The 16,546-nt window shown below is 41.8% G+C and overlaps 1 protein-coding gene across 2 annotated transcripts in view; it reads left to right on the top strand.

The window, feature by feature from the left end:
* ATP9B (ATPase phospholipid transporting 9B (putative)) overlaps positions 1 to 16,546 on the top strand; it is a 428,187-nt gene that overhangs the window by 71,715 nt on the left and 339,926 nt on the right. For both annotated transcript variants that reach the window (XM_077270058.1, XM_077270059.1), the window contains exons 3-6: positions 2,451 to 2,601; positions 6,839 to 6,952; positions 8,102 to 8,210; positions 13,515 to 13,573. In XM_077270058.1, coding sequence (XP_077126173.1) covers positions 2,451 to 2,601; positions 6,839 to 6,952; positions 8,102 to 8,210; positions 13,515 to 13,573 — 433 coding nt within the window. The remainder of the gene's footprint in view (positions 1 to 2,450; positions 2,602 to 6,838; positions 6,953 to 8,101; positions 8,211 to 13,514; positions 13,574 to 16,546) is intronic.

The following is a 16,546-nucleotide window of genomic DNA, read 5'->3' as shown; positions in this document are numbered from 1 at the left end:
GATCCACTAATTTACATGTACGTAATCAATTGTAATTAAAAACAGCTTTAGGTTTAGCCTTTAGGTTTGTTTCCAAAAGGTTCATAGTTATTGTAATATAGTACATAGTTATTGTAATATCAAGGTTGGCCCTCGACTTTGCCCAAGCTTTTAATTTAGTCCCTCTGTGTATCAGAGTTAGCCATCCATGATTTACACGTGTCTGCTTCCTGACCCAGCGATCATGTGATTTTGGGGTCTAATGAGGGAGCAAGAGCTGCTGTGTACTAGGAGACCAGTTAGCTCTCCTATGCATTTCCACTGTAACTGGGGCTACCAAGTAACATTAAATAAATAATTGTTAAAATGCCTCTCAAAGGTCTTATATAATCTTATGGGGGGCAGATATGTGAAACAAATGACAAAGGAATAAAATAAGTTTAAAAAAACAAACAAACCAAAAAAAACCCAAAACAATGCCAATCCCAGTAGTTTTTACTAGCCCCACCCGCATTTAAAAAAACATGTCAGATACTTAAAAATGATTGCTACAGAAAGGGGACAAATTGTAAAATGCATTTGTGTTATAAAAAAAAATAAATACAAATTGTGAAACACAGACACTGCATAATCGTGGTGAATGAGCATTACTAGAACGCTCGTTTCATGATAATCATACAGTCTAAAATGTTAACAATCACGCAACGAATGAGCAAATTGCTTATAAATCAGGTGAAATTATTTTTTTGTTTGCCCCAAAAAATCATCTTTCTCGGCAGCACAACATCAAGCAGAGCAGCATTGTGCTGCCATGACTAATCGCAGCCTGCGCACACTCTGTCATCAATTCCTGATCGTTCTGCGCATTGGAAGTGCAGTCTTCATATATAAACTGGCTATTAAATAACTGCCCACCAAACATGCTGCTGGTGGGCCGTAGTTTACCGCTACTCCTTGCACAGTATTAATGCGCCCTATGGCTAAGTTCACATGCATGTATTTTTTTCCTGACTGAATCTGAGAACGTCAGTGGTTTGAAATCTGCAGCTTGTCAATTCTTTTAGCATTTTGCCATTTTTATTTTCACACATAGAAAACAATTGAAAAGTGCAGGAACAGGTTTTGCTCCTTTTTTGCTGCCAAGAGAGCAGGTTTTGGCTGTAGAAAATAAAGCTGCAAAAGCGTTGTGTATGAACATAGCCTAAGGCCCTGATTCATCAAAGCAATTTTGCCTGAATTCTGGCAATTTTTTTTTTTTTAAAGTCACAAAATTTTGTGCAGTTTGAGGCTATGTGCCCACGTTCAGGATTGTTCGCAGAATTTTCCTGATCAAAACCGGACTCCTTTCGCAGGAAATCTGCACAATGTTTTTCTCGCGTTTTTTTCCGGAGCTTCACAATACAATAATATAGCGGCAAATCCGCAGAATTTCCACAAAATTAATGAACATGCTGCATTTATTTCCGCAATGCGTTTTTTTGCGGGAAAAAAACGCAACATGGGCACAAAAATTGCGGAATGCATTAAAATAATGGGATGCTTAATGTAAGCTTTTTTTAGCGTTTTAACAGCGGAAAACCGCGGAAAAAAAGCTAAAAAACCCTGTAAAAATCCTGATCGTGGGCACATAGCCTGAAGTTGCACAAAAATGTATTTAACTTTTGTCAGTTTCTCGTTGGTTTCTTCTAGCTATGCCAAAATAGGTGGGTTGGGAGTACAGGGGGGAAGGTAATTTATGACGACCTGTGGAATTCCCTACACCAGAAATCTTACTCCAGTCGGATACTCTTGATTCATGAAGAGGTGTGCACCTCTTCATAGATCAGGAGTGAGAAAATTGTACAGAAATAAAGGCTATTTTACAAGTTGCATCTGCAGAGGTATGGAATTCAGTGGGAGCCTCTAACAACCGAATCGGAGATCCAAAGATCTCTTAAAACTGCTCCATGGTACTTGTGATTGGTGGTGCCCATTGCTGACATCTGTTCATATCTTCATGACCAGATTGAGAAAAATATTCTCAAGGTTTGAAGTTATTAATCGAATAGGGGATACGTTCCTACTTGCTGAGGGCTCTGACTGCTGCTACCTTTACTGATCCTGAGAATCTGGCTCTGAACAGCCATGTGTGAATTGAACAGTGGTCAATCATGCACTTCAGCCGTCTTCATTCTTATGGGTGTGCCTAATACCAGCCGAGTGCAGTGGTCCCATTAAGAATGAATAGAGGGGCAGTGTACATTATAAACCACCTCTTCATGCACTCTGGGCTCTTAAGAGCCCCAATTCTTGTGATGGGTGGGGGTTTCAGTGGTTGGACCCCCAGAGATCATGACATTTTCTCCTATCCATTTGAAACGTGAGAGTACCCCTTCAAGCAGTGGTCACATACTTATTGGTCTTTCCGTTCACAGTAGACGGTGTACATAAAGTGCTGTTAAAATTTATTTTTTTCTTCTTTTGTCTTGTAGTTGCTGTGACTGGCTAATGCATGTCTGCAGAAGAAGGAAAGAACTGAAAGCTAGAACTGTGTGGTTGGGATGTCCAGAGAAATGTGAAGAAAAATATCCAAGAAATGCTATAAAAAATCAGAAGTACAACATCTTTACATTTTTACCTGGGGTAAGCACTGTCATTATTATAGACAATCTGCAGACATGCATTACATAAGGAGTATTGTACCATGACAGACTCCACATCAGCCCTCTATCCCTTACCACAATACAGATCATTATGTATATAGGAGAGTGGCACACTGCAAACCATCACAGTATAATGGAGTTCCAACCTCTAATAAAACGTTTTACAAACTGGCAGATAATCAAAGGATCAGTAGAAATATACCAATGATTGTGGCAGGAGCAGTACCTAGACTTGTCATTGTGAAATGTTTTCTCTGGGCTTGGCCATGATCTAATGGGCATGTGGGTAAATCTTGCAACAGTGGGACAGTAATGTCCGACTGTTATCACAGACCACCAACACTCAACCATCTGATTACCTTAGGATACCAAAAAATTATTGTGAGCCCTCTTGTCATCAAAAGTACTGATTTATTACAGGAAAAATTTGGTGTTTGTTTTTACCCAGTGGATACAGATCTAAGTAGTGAAACAAATCACTCTTTAGGTCTCTTCATCAGTCATGTTAGCTGCTGTAGCTCTTACAGCTCTGCTGTGCTGTAATAATATTGCAGCTCTGTCTGCCTGTGAAATGGAAGACAAAGCGGAGAGGAACCTGCGGATGTGTCAGGTATAATCGCACACAGCTCTGCTGTATTGCATCAACATTCCAACACTGGCTGCCTGTGAAATGGAAGCTGAGAGGAACCTGCAGATGTGTCAGGTATAATCACACACAGCTCTGCTGTATTGCATCAATATTCCAACACTGGTTGCCTGTGAGCTTGAAGCTGAGAGGAACCTGTAGATGTGTCAGGTATAATCACACACAGCTCTGCTGTATTGCATCAATATTCCAACACTGGCTGCCTGTGAAATGGAAGCTGAAGCTGAGAGGAATCTGCCGATGTGTCAGGTATAATCACACACAGCTCTGCTGTATTGCATCAATATTCCAACACTGGCTGCCTGTGAAATGGAAGCTGAAGCTGAGAGGAATCTGCCGATGTGTCAGGTATAATCGCACACAGCTCTGCTGTATTACATCAACATTCCAACACTGGCTGCCTGTGAAATGGAAGCTGAGAGGAACCTGCGGATGTGTCAGGTATAATCACACACAGCTCTGCTGTATTGCATCAACATTCCAACACTGGCTGCCTGTGAGATGGAAGCTGAAGCTGAGAGGAATTTGCATGTGTGTCAGGTATAATCGCACACAGCTCTGCTGTTTTGTAACAATATTCCAACACTGGCTGCCTGTGAGCTGGAAGCTGAAGCTGAGCGGAACCTGCAGATGTCAGGTATAATCACACATAGCTCTTCATTGAGATCAGGAGAGCAGAGAGCGGCCATTACACATCACAGTGGTAACTATTACACATCACCCTGGTAACTCCCCCTTCATGTAAAAAAAATCTCTGGAGGCAGAGTCTCATGCAGTTAAGTGTCCATCCCATAATGCTTAACAGCTCATTTACATATAAGAAATATGTGGAGATCTCTGGAATAAGACATCAGATCCTAGATATCAAGGTGTCATTTTATTCAGCTTCCTATGACCTACATGTCCGTATAGACGGCTTAGGAGGGTTGATCCTACTAACAGATTAAGATACATAATTTAGTCATAAAATGCTAGTATAAAGTTAAGCCAACCAAGAGATGACTGACGTTAGAGACGTGTCTATCAAGATGTGCAAGATCTATCACACAAGGAACCCCATTGGGATAATCTTGGCCCATGTTTTGCCTGTCCTCTCTAGGTTTATGTTGTCTTTAGTCCAGGTAATGATAATAGATCTGCCCCAGTTTTTTTAATATATGGAGGAGGTTTCTGTAAGTTGCCAGCAAACGGTGCCCAATATTTGATATGGCATAGCAAGATATGTTACCACCGGTTTACCTAGAAACCATGAATTCACCTTTTTTTCTATATATTATGTTTGTGTGGTTGGAATACCGTAACCTGCTGTGTCATCTGCTTTATACCCTCTTAATGCTAATAAGCTTGCACAGTTTATTGACCGTTTATATATACAAAAGTAAGAAATAGCTTTGAATCTTATATGCGCCTTTATTAAAACTCGCAAAACTAATGACTATGTAATTAAAAGGCAGATCTAGTGTCAAGGTAATAAAATGTCAACTGTCTTTTAGACAGATAAATATTCTCATCTTTATTGAACCACGCTGCTGTTTTCTCCCTTAGTTTAAATTATTAAATGCATACAAATTGCTTAAACAGCACACATTCTCCTAAAGGTCAGGAAGTTCATTAAGAATACAGTAAACCATTTATTGTTGTGATTAAAACCATGCGGCCGAGTTTTTTAATTAAATTACATTTGTAGTTGGAATTTTTAAACATCTATTAATTATTGTATGAAGTGGGAGAAGATACATTGTTTTACTTTAGGTTCAGCTCCTTCACACTTACGTTATGTACAGTTTATCTTTAAACCCTGGTATATCTGGGATAAGATTGGTAAAGGAATGTTGTACGTGCCATGCACAGATGCTATACAGAGGTGCGCCATGTGATCCATTTAGAGCCTCCATATGCCACTGTATTATGGAGGTATTGTTCTCTAGAAGAAATGCATGAAATGGAAGAGTGTATGAAATGGAAGACTTTGAGTGCTTTCACATTGCATTTAGGTGTAAGCAGGTGCTGAGATGCAGTACACAGGGATTGCAGAGCAATGCGGTGTAACAATATTATTTAATTTAACAGTAAAGATGAAGATAATCTCCTCGTAGCGAGTTAATAAACTGTAAGCAGGAATTACGGGAAGAATAAGAATTAATGCGAACATCTGAGGTTTATACAACACTTTTTGTGACTCCTGCTGGTCCTCCTTGATATACAGCCCAATGGGGGTTGTAGTACCAGCAGCGGCCAGCGTAGAGTCCTCAGATGGGGTCTTCTGTTAACGGTCCAACTTCTGGCGGCAGCGGGCAGTCTCCGGTGTTACCCCCTGAGCCTATAGTCCATAAGCCTGTGCAGCCAAAGTGAAGGAAGCTGCAGGAGTCCCTGTACCAAGAGCAAGCTGATGCGCACTAGCCAGCAGAGGGTACCGCTCCTCAGTGTTCTGTAGCTGGCCCACACTTCTCCGTACGAGCGCTGCCCAGCGCTCTCCTCTGCTACTGTCCCGCTGGAACGTTCGGGTAAACCTGGTTGCAGCACGTCTCTACTCTGCTGCGCTGGGTGCGGAGCGCGCTGCACACACTTCTGCACTCTCCCTGACGGCGGGAAACTGTGTCTCCCTTCATGCGCTTTTTTCTCATCGCCCCTTCCCCCAGGTCATGGGTCCTGTCCGGTTCCCTATACTTTCCCCCGGGCAACATGGGACACAGCCTCAGCAGTTCCGGACCCATAATGCAGGTACCTGCCGCCCGGTCTTCCTCCTTACATTGGCATCCTGTCAATGGCCCCAACTGGGCTTGCTTCCAAACCTACCACAAAATGGGATTCGGACGCATGGGGCCGTAGACTATCATGGTGCCGGCAGAGTGAATGTGCGCTCATTCGTGCATGTTCGCCTACTGGAGGTGGACACTCAGACGCAGTAGACTGCTCTGCCATCAACATTATAGTCTATGGCACAAACGTCTGCATCCTGTTTTACGGGGGGGTCAGACGAAAGCCCCGACTGAGCCACTAAATGGATGCCTGAAAGCACCCTTAGGCTGGGTTCACATTGCGTTAATGTGTGCACGCTAACGGACAGCGTTGCACGGCGAAAATGTCGCAATTAACGCCGTGCAACGGGTCCGTTAGCGTGCCCATTGACAGCAATGTCAATTTCTCCTGCAGCGCATCACTAGCGCGTGCCTTTTTCGGCTCGCGCTAGTGATGTGCTGTTCTTCTGTGACGCGCTTCGGACGCTGCTTGCAGCGTCCGCGGCGCGCCCGAGGTCCGTTCCCCGCTCTCGCAGATCGGGGATCTGTGAGAGTGGGGACGTTAACGCGACCCCAAACACGGCCCCTAAATAAACATTGCGTTAGCGCAATCCGCTAGCGCTAGCGCTAAACGGATTGCTCTAACGCAATGTGAACCTAGCCTTACAGAGGTACAATAAGCCCCCATAAACTTTCATTGATTCATCACTGCTCCATATATCTTATAGCTCAGACAAGCACATTACGAATAACCTAACTGCAGCTTTAATATTTGTCATTTCTTCTACATGTTGTTTTATGCTTATTTTTTTTATTATGTTTTTGTCCCCAAGGTTTTATATCAACAATTCAAATTTTTCTTGAATCTATATTTTCTGGTAGTTGCCTGTTCCCAGTTTATGACTGCTCTTAAGATAGGCTACTTGTACACCTACTGGGCCCCACTGGTAAGTTTGGTTTTTACTACTTAATTTATTTAATGTCTGTTTTATATGTATACTGCTTTCTGTATGGTTTTATTGTAGCTTCAGATTATGATACTATTACTGAATCCAGTAGTAGTGCGCATTGCCTTTACTAAAATATCTTCCAAATTAGGTTTATGATCTTTTTTTCCATAAACCTAGCCAAATAAGGATGTGTTTTTTGCAAGACAGGTTGTAGTTTTGATTGTATGGTAAAGTGAATGGTATCAGTGTACTAAAAAATTGGAAAACAAATTCCAAATAAGATGAATTAATTATTGAAAAATAAATTCAATTTCTCCTTCAGTTATTTGGATTTTATTTTATCATTTATTTTGTGGTTAATTTGACCTGGCAATATGATTCTGCATTTAGTACAAAAATCATGGTTCTAAACCTGTATTTTTTTTTTTATTATTATTATTTTAGTTGCTTATAAAATTCAGAATTTTCTGAGACGCATAACTTTATTTTTTCAGCACTTAATTGGTATGCAGGCTTGTTTCTTTGCTTGGCGGGCTGGTGTTTTTTTATCCTATTTTGGGGTACATATGTTAAATTCTGGCTTTTTCTTCTTTATTCTTTACGGCGCTTAACATATGGATTAATTACTTTTATAAGTTGATAAAATATATGATTATTTTTTATATTTTTTCCAAAATGGGGGAAAAAAATTAAAATAATATATATATATATATATATATATATATATATATATATATATATATATATATATATATATATATATATATATATATATATATATTCTTTTTTTAATGGGAGTGGGTACATGTGGCACCACTTCCATTTAAAGTCACTGTCAGTCATTGAGTGTGGCATCTGACTGGTAAAATGGCAATTGGATCTAGCTGCTGTGCCCCCTACACATGTGCCGACTCCTACGCGGGACGTACAGGAATATCCATTGGTGCTAAGTAGTTAAATACAGGTGCTTCTCACAAAATTGAAATAGCTATGGCTGCTGAAAAGTGGGATAGACTGTGAAAAAAAACCTGAATAAATGGTTAACAATTCCCTTTCAGGCCTGGCCATTAGGAGGATAATATAGCATTGTATAGGTCTGTATGTATTTTTACTTCCATGTTAAGAATTAGCCCTGTTTATTTGTAGGGTTTTGTTCTGGCTGTAACAATGGTAAGAGAAGCAGCGGATGAATATCGAAGATTCAAACGAGACAAAGAAATGAATTCCCAATTATATAGCAAGCTGACCATTAGAGGTTAGTAAATAAATATCACTTCATTTTCTGCTTATGCCATCGTTACATATCCGCTGTAAACTTTTTACAATCTTAAACAATTAGATTTTTATAGGCGCTGTCTTATGCCGGCATTTAATTTACTGTACATAGAGTGGATGCATTAAGTAAATGGAGCTGACTTATGAGTACACAAGGCTGCTTTCTGGAGAGACCTGTGCTGTCCTCTGTGGCAGTGAGACATTTATACACATACTAAATATGACACAAGGTAGGTATACAGTGGCTTGCGAAAGTATTCTCCCCCTTGGCATTTGTAGTGTTTTGCTACCTCACCACCTGGAATGTCACTGTTTTTTGAGAGTTTTTATCAGTTCATGTAAAGAACATGCCTACATCTGTGAACATTTCATTTTTTTATGAAGTAAACAACAAATAGGACAAAATAACTGAAAGCTTCATTGTTCATTACTATTCACGCCCCTAAAGTCAGTACTTTGTAGAGTCTCCTTTTGCGGCAACTACAGCTGCAAGTCAATTTGGATAAGTCTCTATGTGCTTTTCACATCTTGCCACTGGGTTTTTTACTCATTCCTCAAGGCAAAATTGCTCCAGTTTGTTCAAATTAGATGGTTTCCTCTGGAGAACAGCAATCTTCAAGACTGACCACAGATTCTCAATTGGATTAAGGTCTGGGCTTTGACTAGGCCACTCCAAAACATTTACACAATTCCCCTTAAACAACTCGAGTGTTGATTTAGCAGTTTGCTTTGGGTCATTGTCTTGTTGAATGGTGAACCTCCCAGTCTCAAATCAGTGACAGACTGAAACCGGTCTTGCTCAAGAATATCCGTGCATTTTGCATCATCCATCTTCCCCTTGACCATTTTCTCTGTCCCTGCTGCTGAAAAACATCCCCAAAGCATGATGCTGCCACCACTATGTTTCACTGTGGAAATGGTGTTCATGGGGTGATGAGCTGTGTTGGTTTGGCGCCAGACATAGTTAACCTTGGTGGCCAAAAAATTAAATTTTGGTCTCATCTGACGAGAGCACCTTCCTCCAAACGTTTGAGGAGTCTCCCACATGTCATTTGGCAACCTCAAAACGAGTCTTACAATTGTTGAGCGTAATTAAAGACTTTTTTTCTGCTCACTCTTCCATAAAGGCCACCACTATGGTGTGTACGGCTTATTGTGGTCATGTGGACAGATACCCCAGTCTCTGCTTGAGAACCTTGCAGCTCATTCATGTTTACCTTTGGTCTCTGTGCTAATTATTATTAATGCCCTCACTCGGCTGAGTCTTTTGGTGAGATGCCCTATCTTGACAGGTTTGTTGTGGTGCCATGGTCTTTCCATTTGATAATAATGGATTTGATGGTGCTTTCAGGGGATTATCAGAGATTGGAATATTTTTTTATAATCCAACTCTGACTTGTACATCTCAACAACTTTATCCCTGACTTGCTTGGAGATCTCCTTGGTCTTCATGGTATTGTTAGGTTAGTAGGGCTTCTTGCTTAATGGTGTTGCAGCCTCTGTGGCCTTTCCAAAAAAGGTGTGTATTTGCTGACAGACCATGTGACATTTAGATTGCACACAGGTGGACTTATTTTCACTAAGCATGTGACTTGTGAAGGTACCGTAATTGCTTGCACCAGAAATTTTTAGGGGCTTCATAGCAAAAAGAGTGAATACACATGCATATGCCATATTTTATTATTTGATCCCATAAATTTTTTCACTTCACTTCACCAACTTAGGCTGTTTGGTGCTGATGCATCACAAACAAATCGGATTATAAAAAATAACTAAACCCAGTCTGTAATGTAACAAAATCAGTAAACAGCATTTGATGCATTGCTTACCCTATACTGCTTTCTGTAGTGTCAGTGCATCTGATACAGAGGGTGAATGCAACCCAAATGCTTCATTAAGTAACATGAGCAATTGTCTCAGCTGTACATAATATTCTCTTATGTGGGAGATCGCTTTTGCTCTAAAGTGCATAATGGACGTCTTACATTTCCATGGACCTGTAGCACTAGTGCTTGCAAAAGTAGATGACTTTATAGACATACAAAATGAAACAACATATAAACTCTGTTCTCTAGTTATCTTGCTATCTTTCCTGTTCAGATTAGTTTTGCTGTTGGGAGCCTTCTGATCTACACATTTGCAAATTACACTTTAGACAACATGTGCTGCACAACTTGATGTAACCATTAGAAGTCTATGAAACATCAGTCAATTTACTAACTTTAAGATTATTCTACCCTTTGTCAAGATAAAAACTATTTTGAATGAAGTTCTGGATAATTTTTGATGTTACTAGGACAAATCCTAAATGTAATGTAATGTGTGGAGTTTCCGAAATCCAGAAGCCGTACTACGTACCACACCATAAGGCGTGACAATAATTAAAAAGAGAACGTTAGAAGACTGTGTTATAATTACTGTACTTAGTTCTTGGGTATTATTCAGGGGTCAACCACAAAACTCCAAATCCAATTGCAAGCAGCACAAATTAACCTTGAGTTTCTCTTATAGTTCAGCAGATTGTTCTTACTAGTTAGGCCCCTTTCACACATCAGTTTTTTGCCGTCAGTCACAATCCGTTGGATCGACGGATCCGTCGCAGATTGTGAAAAACTGATGCGACGGATCCATTTTTTGGATGGATCCGACTAGCGGATCTGGCTAATTATATTGGAGAATGCTCAGTTAAAAAACAGAATCCGTTGCTGGATTCCATAATTTGATGGATGCGGCGCCATAGGCTTCCATTCTAGTAAAGGACAGACGGCGACGGATCCGTCGCTGTCCGTTTTTTCGACGGACAAAACAACGTTACTTTGTCCGTTGCCTCTGGCCGCTGGACAGACCATTTTCGATGGATCCGTTTTTTCAAAGTTCGACGGATTGCGACTGATGGCAAAAAACTGATGTGTGAAAGGGGCCTTAGTCTCTACCAGTCTCCAGAATTCAAAAAATTGCAAAACATACAATACAGACCAAAAGTTTGGACACACCTTCTCTTTTAAAGATATTTCTGTATTTTCATGACTATGAAAATTGTAAATTCACACTGAAGGCATCAAAACTATGAATTAACACATGTGGATTTATATACTTAACAAAAAAGTGTGAAACAACTCAAAATATGTCTTATATTCTAGGTTCTTCAAAGTAGCCACCTTTTGCTTTGATGACTGCTTTTCACACTCTTGGCATTCTCCTGATGAGCTTCAAGAGGTAGTCACCTGAAATGGTTTTCACTTCACAGGTGTGCCCTGTCAGGTTTAATAAGTTGAATTTCTTGCCTTATAAATGGGGTTGGGACCATCAGTTGTGTTGAGCAGAAGTCTGGTGGATACACAGCTGATAGTCCTACTGAATAGACTGTTAGAATTTGTATTATGGCAAGAAAAAAGCAGCTAAGGAAAGAAAAACGAGTGGCCATCATTACTTTAAGAAATGAAGGTCAGTCAGTCCGAAAAATTGGGAAAACTTTGAAAGTGTCTCCAAGTGCAGTGGCAAAAACCATCAAACGCTACAAAGAAACTGGCTCACATGAGGACCGTCCCAGGAAAGGAAGACCAAGAGTCACCTCTGCTTCTGAAGATAAGTTTATCCGAGTCACCAGCCTCAGAAATCGCAGCTTAACAGCAGCTCAGATAGAGACCAGGTCAATGCCACACAGAGTTGTAGGAGTAGGTACATCCCTACAACAACTGTTAAGAGGAGACTTTGTGCAGCAGGCCTTCATGGTAAAATAGCTGCTAGGAAACCACTGCTAAGGACATGCAACAAGCAGAAGAGACTTGTTTGGGCTAAAGAACACAAGGAATGGACATTAGATCAGAGGAAATCTGTGCTTTCGTCTGATGAGTCCAAATTTTGAGTGTCTTTGTGCGACACAGAAAAGGTGAACGGATGGACTCTACATACCTGGTTCCCACCGTGAAGCATGAAGGAGGAGGTGTGATCGTGTGGGGGTGCTTTGCTGGTGACACTGTTGGGGATTTATTCAAAATTGAAGGCATACTGAACCAGCATGGCTACCACAGCATCTTGCGGCAGCATGCTATTCCATCCGGTTTGCGTTTATTTGGACCATCATTTATTTTTCAACAGGACAGTGACCCCAAAGACACCTCCAGGCTGTGTAAGGGCTATTTGACCAAGAAGGAGAGTGATGGGGTGCTACGCCAGATGACCTGGCCTCCACAGTCACCAGACCTGAACCCAATCGAGATGGTTTGGGGTGAGCTGGACCGCAGAGTGAAGGCAAAAGGGCCAACAAGTGCTAAGCATCTCTGGGAACTCCTTCAAGATTGTTGGATGACCATTCCCGGTGACTACCTCTTGAAGCTCATCAAGAGAATGCCAAGAGTGTGCAAAGCAGTCATCAAAGCAAAAGGTGGCTACTTTGAAGAACCTAAAATATAAGACATATCTTCAGTTGTTTCACACTTTTTTTGTTAAGTATATATTTTTGCTTGTGTTAATTCATAGTTTTGATGCCTTCAGTGTGAATTTACAATTTTCATAGTCAGGAAAATACAGAAAAATCTTTAAATGAGAAGGTGTGTCCAAACTTTTGGTCTGTACTGTACACATTCTCCAAAATCAGGCTTTCATATCTAAATTTCCATAAAAAACAGACATGTTGTATGGAACTTTGTATACAGAAGCCTGAATTTGGAGAATTCCTATGTCCTTTTGCAATTTATTGCTATCAGCCACAATGATATGCCATCTAGTCTGCCAAGTGCCTTGTCACGCTGCCAACCACAGTGATCCATCACAATGCCAGCCACAGTGACCCATGACCGTGGCACTGGCAATGACCAGTAACAATGTGACCATGGTGACACATGTTGATGCCAGTGACAGTGACTTATAACCTTAGCGGCCGCAGTGACCCATGGCCTTGCCAGTGACCAAAACCCATGACATTACCAGTGACAGTAACCAATTATCATGGTACTGTTCCATGACATTGCTGGCCGCAGTGACTCCTGTCAAGGCCGGGTCACATTGACCCATAGGAATGCCGGCCATAGTTTCTTAGAGTCCTACTGTTGTTACCACACCTGGAAACATGTCCCTTTTTGTCCGGACACAATATGATACAGATTTTAGGGCCCCCAAAAATGATTAATATACCTAATTTGGTAACTTAGTGATAGTAGCCTAACTTATATGTATGGCCATTATGTTAATTTATGTCTCCATGTTTTAAATTATTACTTTTTTCTTTTCTTCTAATCTGTCTGGATAAAGCAAACCAAAAAGACTAATATTATTTTTATTGTAGGTAAAGTGCAAGTGAAAAGTTCAGATATTCAAGTTGGAGACCTAATCATTGTAGAAAAGGTAACAATTGCCTGTTACTTACCACATCCTATATTATTGCTTGTTGTAAACAGTTCTACTAACCCCTGTATACTGTATACACACACAACTTAAAGGGAACCTGTCACCCACCCCCCCCAGGCGTTTTTAACTAAAAGAGCCACCTTGTGCAGCAGTAATGCTGCATTCTGACACGGTGGCTCTTTTAGTTATTGGTGCTGTAACTGCAGAAATAATCCGTTTTGTAATTTGTCCTAAATACCTTGTCTTCAGTCAAGGAGGCAGGCCTTTCCCCCCTGCTGCAGACGCCACACAGACGTCACTCAAATCTTCTTGGCGCCGGGCGCCGCCTCCTCCTCAGCGCTATTTTGAAATCAGCCGGCGCCTGCGCTCTTTTCTCCTGCCTTGGGCAGGCACAGTGAGAGCTGCCCGTCTTTCCTCATATGCAGTCTAGCTGACTGCGCCCGTGCGGCCGCCCTGCTTGTGATTCCCAGCCCCGCAGTGTCTTCTGATTTATTCACATTGCGGGGCTGGGATTCACAGGCAGGGCGGCCGCACAGGCGCAGTCAGCTGGACTGCATATGAGGATAGAGGACGGGCAGCACTCACTGTGCCTGCCCAAGGCAGAAGAAAAGAGTGCAGGCGCCAGCTCATTTCAAAACAGTGGTGAGGAGGCGGCGCCCGGCACCCAGAAGATTTGAGTGACGGCTGTGTGGCGTCTGAAGCAGGGGGGAAACGCCGGCCTCCATGACTGAAGAAAGGTATTTATGACAAATTACAAAACTGATTATTTCTGCAGTTACAGCACCAATAACTAAAAGAGCCACCGTGTCAGAATGCAGCATTACTGCTGCACAAGGTGGCTCTTTTAGTTAAAAACGCCTGGGGGGGGGGGGGGTGACAGGTTCCCTTTAATATTTGACTAGAATTTAAAGGGAACCTGTCACCCCGTTTTTTGAAGATGAGCTAAAAATACCGTTAAATAGGGGCAGAGCTGGGCGTTACATTAGTGTCTTTGTGTGCCTTTATAACCTACCTAAGCTGCCGAAATACCTTTGTAAAGTCGCCGTTTTCTGCTGTCACTCGCGCTAGTCTGGTCATATGGGCGCGGTGACAGCGCTGTTTCTCCCCCAGAAACCTGCTCATCATTATGTTGGTGGCGTAGTGGTGTGCGCATGTCCAAAGCGAAGATCCACTGCCCGGGAGATTCAAAACAGCGCGGTCTTCGCTATGGCCGCGGGATTCCGCGCGTGCGCAGATGGAGATCGCGGCGGCCATTTTCCTGAAGCCCCGGGCAGCAGAGTGCTCCATCTGCGCACGCGCGGCCACAGGAAAGATGGCCGCGCCCACCGTTAAACGGCGAATAGCGAAGACCGCGCTGTTTTGAATCTCCTGGGCAGTGGATCTTCGCTTTGGACATGCGCACACCACTACGCCACCAACGTAATGATGAGCAGGTTTCTGGGGGAGAAACAGCGCTGTCACCACGCCCATATGACCAGACCAGTGTGAGTGACAGCAGAAAACGGCGACTTTACAAAGGTATTTCGGCAGCTTAGGTAGGTTATAAAGGCACACAAAAGACACTAATGTAACGCCCAGCTCTGCCCCTATTTAATGGTATTTTTAGCTCATCTTCAAAAAACGGGGTGACAGGTTCCCTTTAACAGTGACATTTCTGAGTCATCTTAACTCCTTAGTGGCGGGCCTAATTTTGACCTTCCTGACCAAGCCAAATTTTTACAATTATGACCAGTGTCACTTTATGAGGTTTTAGGGTATGTGCACACGTTCAGGATTTCTTGCAGAAATTTCCTGAAGAAAACCGGAAATTTTCTGCAAGAAATCCGCATTTTTTTTTTTGCGTTTTTTTTCCGTTTTTTTAGCATTCTGCAAGCGTAATTAGCTTGCAGAATGCTAAAGTTTTCCAAGCGATCTGTAGCATCGCTTGGAAAACTGACTGACAGGTTGGTCACACTTGTCAAACATACTGTTTGTCAAGTGTGACCAACTTTTTACTATAGATGCAGCTTATGCAGCATCTATAGTAAAAGATAGAATGTTTAAAAATAATAAAAAAAATAAAAAAAATGCTTATACTCACCCAGACATCTCACCGGCGTCCGTTCCTCTTGCTATAGCTGGTCTGTGCGCACAGGACCTTCCGTGACGTCACGGTCACGTGAGCGGTCACATGACCACTCACGACCAATCACAGGACAGTGACGTCATCGGCAAGGTCCTTCACCGCACATCAGCTACAGGAACCGAAGCGACAGCGTGCAGCGGTGAGGCGGGAACACTGCGCGGGACATCGAGGGTGAGTATAGGACTATTTTTTATTTTAATTCTTATTTTTTGACCACTTATATGGTGCCCAGTGCGTGGAGGAGAGTCTCCTCTCCTCCACCCTGGGTACCAACCGCACATAATCTGCTTACTTCCCGCATGGTGGGCACAGCCCCATGCGGGAAGTAAGCAGATCAATGGACCCCTAGGTGTGCGGAATCCCCTGCAATTCCGCATTTTAATGAACATGTTGCTTTTTTTTCCGCGATGCGATTTTTTCGCGGAAAAAAAGGCTACATTTGCACAAAAAATGCGGAATACACTTAAAATAATGGGAGGCATATGTAAGCGTTTTTTTCGCGTTTTTATCACGTTTTTGTAGCGAAAAAACGCGAAAAAAACGCGAAAAATACTTAACGTGTGCACATGGCCTTACTGTAACTCTGGAACGCTTCAGCGGATCCCACTGATTCTGAGATTTTTTCATGACATGTTGTACTTCATGTTTGTGGTAAATTTTGATTGATATGACTTTCGTATATATGAAAATATCGGAAATTTAACAAATTTGAAAATTTTGCCATTTTTAAACTTTTAATTTTTATTCCCTTAAATCAGTTAGTTACACCATACAAAATGATTAATAAATAACATTTGCCATATGTCTACTTTACATCTGCATCATTTTTGAAACATAATTTTTTT

This window comes from Ranitomeya variabilis, chromosome 6 (genome assembly GCF_051348905.1).
Source record: "Ranitomeya variabilis isolate aRanVar5 chromosome 6, aRanVar5.hap1, whole genome shotgun sequence".
Taxonomy (NCBI): domain Eukaryota; kingdom Metazoa; phylum Chordata; class Amphibia; order Anura; family Dendrobatidae; genus Ranitomeya; species Ranitomeya variabilis.
This window is presented reverse-complemented; position numbering and strand designations above follow the sequence as displayed.